The sequence below is a fragment of the Pteropus alecto genome, unplaced genomic scaffold, assembly GCF_000325575.1.
Source record: "Pteropus alecto unplaced genomic scaffold, ASM32557v1 scaffold59, whole genome shotgun sequence".
Classification (NCBI taxonomy): Eukaryota; Metazoa; Chordata; class Mammalia; order Chiroptera; family Pteropodidae; genus Pteropus; species Pteropus alecto.
Window position 1 is genome coordinate 5024240 of NW_006443292.1, and position 5232 is coordinate 5029471.

At 49.5% G+C, this 5232-nt stretch overlaps 1 protein-coding gene across 1 annotated transcript in view; it reads right to left on the reverse strand.

Moving 5' to 3' along the window:
• Positions 1-889: 889 nt before the first annotated feature.
• The window catches only part of SELENOS (selenoprotein S), a 13567-nt gene continuing 9224 nt past the window's right edge, over positions 890-5232 (reverse strand). The window contains exons 3-5 of the mRNA XM_015598706.2: positions 3219-3308; positions 3054-3132; positions 890-1478 (exon numbers count right to left, since the gene is read on the reverse strand). Coding sequence (XP_015454192.1) covers positions 1399-1478; positions 3054-3132; positions 3219-3308 — 249 coding nt within the window. The 3' untranslated portion in view covers positions 890-1398. The remainder of the gene's footprint in view (positions 1479-3053; positions 3133-3218; positions 3309-5232) is intronic.

The following is a 5232-nucleotide window of genomic DNA, read 5'->3' on the forward strand; positions in this document are numbered from 1 at the left end:
AGTTAGGGAGGGTCTGTCTGCAAAGACACTGAGGTCATCCTATCCTAGAGGGGGTCTGCCCAATTCTGCCCACCATCAAGCCAGCCAGGAGGCATTTTTTTTTTTTAACTCACATAAAGAAACCAGCAGGCAGAGAATTAGGTACCAATTTAAGCCAGTCACTCGCACCCGCGCAATGAAGACCCCCAAAGACCTTCAACTCACCTGAGCCTCATTATACTATCATTATAATACGATGCATATGCCCGGAAGTTCATCAATATCATTATAACAGACTGAATTCTGGGAACATGCACAGAAAGCAAATGATGAATCACTGAGTCTTGTCAATCTTAACTGTCAATCAAGGAAGCCCACTCCTCTAAGAAAAGTGACCACCCACAGAAAAAGGGATCAAACCCCGAAGGCTTTGCCCAGGCCTTTTGAGCCAGGCTTCTCTCGCTCAGTCCGTTTGCATGTCCAGAAGTGGACTTTCCCTTCTAATAAAACTTTTCTTTTCTACTGTATTTCGCTGTCTTGCTCAATTCTTTGTTTGAGACATAAAGACCCTGGACAACGCCCTGGGAGAGGACCCCGCTCTCCAGGAACATTTTCAGCGACAGAAAATATATTAAAGAATGAGTCAATTCTTCATGTCCTACAAGGGAATCTTTCTAGTCGTGAACAACAAATCTGGATGAAGCATTTTCATCCGGATCTAAAACTTCGTATGTTGTAAGCTTTCTCCCGAGGAGCCTGCCACTCGCCATGCGCGCTGCGGGTGAGAACGGGTGGGGAAATAAGTAATCGTAAGAGGTCGTGCGCGATAAGGTCACTTACTGGTTCACAAATTCAAGTTCATAAAGATATTCTGAATTTTAACAAAGAGGCTAAAAAATGTTCTTTGCAGTTTTTTTTTTTTTTTTAAATATTTACAGTTTCTTTTTTTACAAAGTTCTGTACATAAAAGTAAATATACAGAAACAACCCCATCAACTGTGTGCTTCAGTAATCCTCGCTGGCGGGCTCACCGTTTACAAGGAAGACTTCATTCAACGCAACCTGTCACAGAGACGGCCCTGCCAGTGAGGACTTCTAACCCGAAGGATCATAGGTCTCTTTTATTAACATCGCCAATCACCGGGAAGCTTTTACCTACCAACTGCCAATTACCCATGAAATCAATGATGCAGTCACTGGCTTTAGTGAAGCGTGACCAACTGCCACTGCTGCCTAGTGGCAATTATCTATACCCTATGTTGACGCCAACTCTTCAAGATACAGGTGTAGTTAAGAACAGAAATAAAACTCCACGTCCCCTTGGCTAGTCACTGTGAAAAGCGTGCGTAAGGCAATTGAACTGAGGGTTAAGGGTTCATCTTGCTAATGTCGAAAGCGACACCAGCAAGATTCTTAGCCTCATCCACCGGAGGACTGGCCTCTGCGTCCAGGTCTCCAGGAGCAGGCTCCGCCGCCTTCGCCAGACAAAGGGTTGTAACCTGAGACGAGAGAGAGACAGGAAGGACATCAGTGCTGGGAACATCATGTATCAAACGTAAAACCGTGAGCCTGACGTGCGAAGCACTGCGAAGACATGGAGTCTATACTCGTGGGCATTTTCGTAGAACTTTTATCCACTATATGAACGAAATACTTTATATTCTGATTTCAGTTGTCTTGACTTTCTGGTAGGAAAAAAACCGATTCAGCTTAACTCCCCAAGACACACAGACACACACACAGACACACACACACACACACGAATCTCTCAAGATGGCTGGATGCACGTATGTGAAGGTTTCTACTCCTCCTACATATTAATAGAATGTATACATTCAAATAGGACCGTTCAAGCTACAGAAGTATATTTAAAAAAGCAAAACAGAATGGAACCGACTGCTTCTACCAGTCAGAACTGGGTGATCGACCTGCCTGTCCCCCACCATGCACTAGTGTCCCGAAGTTAAAGGACATCTGGTGACCAGGGGGACTGCTTAGGCCCCAGAGTCAGTGAGACCTCGAGTGAGATGGCTTGGCGCCTTATTTGCTACGAGATCTTTGGGCAATGACTCCCCGTGCCTCGGTTTCCTTGTTTGTAAAACCAGGCTAGTCAAAGCGCACAGTTCCCGAGTGCGGGGAACACTGGGAAGCCATGCGCATAAGCGTGTCACGCTTTTTATTTTCTAAAATTTCCACTCCTGTCCTAAATATCACCACCATGTGCTCCGAAAGACGGTCTGCCAGCAAGAGAAAGCTGTAAAATGGCTTTTCCTTTCCAGGTACCTCACTCCCCTGTAGGAAGCCAGGTTTGGCGTCCTGACGCAGAGGGGATCAGAGCTCAGCCTTGAAGGGCGACCCGGTCTGTGTCTGCGCTGCCTTAGAAACCACGCTCCTCCCTCTGCACGGTCGTCCCCAGGAGCTGCCCCGCGCCCCCACAGACGGCCCCGCCCCCGATGAGAACACGAGGTTCGAAGCCCTCTGCCCTCCCCTCCCTCGGGGCTGATGCAGAGCTCCTGGCCCAGCACACGGATCGCTTCCTGCCATTCGTGTGTGAGTCCCATCTTCCCAAAAGGACGTGAAGGTCCTCAGGGATGGGCCGGAGACAGGCGGCTCCAGGATCCTAGAGCGCCGGGGGGTGGGGGGCAGAGAAAAGAGCTCCGACTGGACGTCTGGCCGTGTCTCCCTGAGAAACGTGGCGGCCTTTACGGGGCTGGGTGGGACCAAGGAAGAAACCTGAGCGCAGTCACCGTAATTGTTTACTGAGGGCTGGACTGACCTCCTTTTTCAATCTCTCATTCAATATTGACTTTTTCCCTGAAGGACGCCGAGGTCGAGGACACTGGAAGCGGGATTTGTACCCACATCCTTTGCTCTGGGCCTCCTGGGCGACGGGGCTCAGTGGACAGGCGACTCCCAGCCAGTAAAGGTTGCTTTGCATCTGTTTCTTTTATGTAATCGGCATAATCCTAAGCTTCGGAATGAGTCGCAATTTACAGACGACGAAATGAAGGAGAATCTGGTATTTAATTAAAAAGGAACGTGCATTCCGGAATGCGTGAGCCTTTGGTACTCACCTCCTCCCCGCAGAGGCTTTCTGTCAGACTTCCGCTTCGGGAGAACTGATGAGGTCGAAGGCCCCGGGCTGTCGTCGTCCTGTTTAAACACACACGGGCTGAAAAACATTCCTGTGCCAAACCTTCGTCTCCCTGACCACGGCGGCTCGGCCGGTCCGCGCTCACCTGAGGCCTTCTGGCGCTTCCTTTGTAACTTTTTCCCTCTTGCATGCTGTCCCACATTTCAATCTTCTGTCTCCTTTTCTCCTCTTCGAGCTGAAAAAGGATCACATGGAAAACATGCGGAAGCTGCCATGTTCTTCAAAGGAAATACAAATTTCGGCAATTTTTAATTGCGACGTCCTTCGAGACGAGCCTTCCCCTCCATTTCCTTCGGGTAACAAAACTGGCATCTAGTGGTCCGAGTTTAATTCACGAACAGAACCTTTTGACCCGCACCTTATTTGAGAAAGCGAAAAGCGTGATGGAAAAGAGAACAGATTCGGTTCTTCCGAAACTCGCCCACAGGAGGACGTGTGGGTGACTTGGCGAGAGTGAGTGTGGCTGGCAGGCCTGCTGTGCTGCTACCTGGCCGTGTCACTGAGGAAAGCCACTTACCCCCTCTGCTTCCCAGCTTGCAACGATCCGATGACAGATGTGAAAGCCAAGTATTATGGGAAATCTTTAGGGGAACACTATTCGGAGCAGAAAATCGGGCCTAACGAGGAGCACTCGAGAAAGCTCGTAATCCTGCAGTGAGCAGGTCCCCAAGGCTGGAGAGACACAGCACTGACCGGCCCTCTGAGAAGAGCCGCCTCCCTGCCAGGGATCGACTCCTGACCCCCTATATGCACAGAAAGGTCACAAAATCTTTCATTCCCAATGCAATCCGGACCCAAAATGCGGCTCATTCTGGTTCCGATGAAACTGAGATATCACAAGGGTATGCTAGATGATGCCTCAGCAAGTGCACATCTAGAAAATTTCTCCATGGCGCTCAAGGTCTATCGCGTCACGCGTTTGGGGTCTGCAAGTACAGGGGGCCAAGGAGGAAATCAGCTCTTGGGTGAAGGTTGGGTCACAGTCCTAGCTAACATGGAGAATGCCAGAACGGAACACAGCTGACAAACCCTGAGCCCACAATAAAGAGAGCCGATTGAACTGTGAGGCAGGCCAACTCGGTTTATTATTATTGTTTTGGTAAGTACGTGAGACAGAGCCACACATGCTATAACAATTTAAAAACCGAACATAGGCTTTTGTCCTTTTTCCAACGTTAGGAGGCTCACACTACAACTTTAGAACGTGATCTTTTAAGACTTTTCAGCTACATCATCAAACTGAATAAAAGATCGAGACATTACACACAAAAAACTCAAGACTCTGAAGTCACTGATTCTGACGTAGAAAGAAATCAACTTATTCTATGCCTTTAAAAACAAAACAGTAATAAACAAGGAGCTGGAAATCAGCAAAGAAAAAACTAAAAAAGAACTGCTCAAAAATGGCATAAATGGGAGTTCCAGTAAAGATGACGGAGTATGCAAACACTGTGTCGCCTCCTCCCATGGCGACATCAAGACTACAACTAAATCACAGAACAATCAACCTGGAGAGCCATCTGCAGTCTGGCTGAACAGAGGTCCTATAACTAAAGACATAAAGGAGCCGCCCTGAGACTGGTAGGCGGGGCGGAGACAGGAAATAGGCCGCTGCCACACCCACACATGGTGGTTGAGAATGGGGTAGGATTTCTCAGCTGCGGAGGTTCCCCATGAGGAACTAGGGGTCCCAGCACCACACCGGGATCCCCATCCTGGAGGACCAGTGCCTGGAAGGACACCCCACACCACCTGGCTGTGAAAACCCAGCAGAAATTCCATCCGTCTGGTAAGACAGAGAAGGACTGGAAACCCAGGCATCCTCTTAAAGGACGGGTGTACAGACCCTCTAGCTCAGACGCACTGGCCCTGGGCTCCAGCCCAGGGACGGCAGCTTGGGCGGTGCCAGAGACATGCAGGGAGAGACTGAGTTGTGGCTTTAGAGGAGGGCTGGAGGGACAGCTGCCATTGTCCCTGTGTTGAGCCCTCCCCACCAACACCGCCAAATCTGAATCTGCAGTTGGCCTGGTAAGTTCTGCCCCCCGACCCTTAAGCAAAAGCAGCCTGACCACAGCTCGTGCGAAGGTCCTGTGAGACCG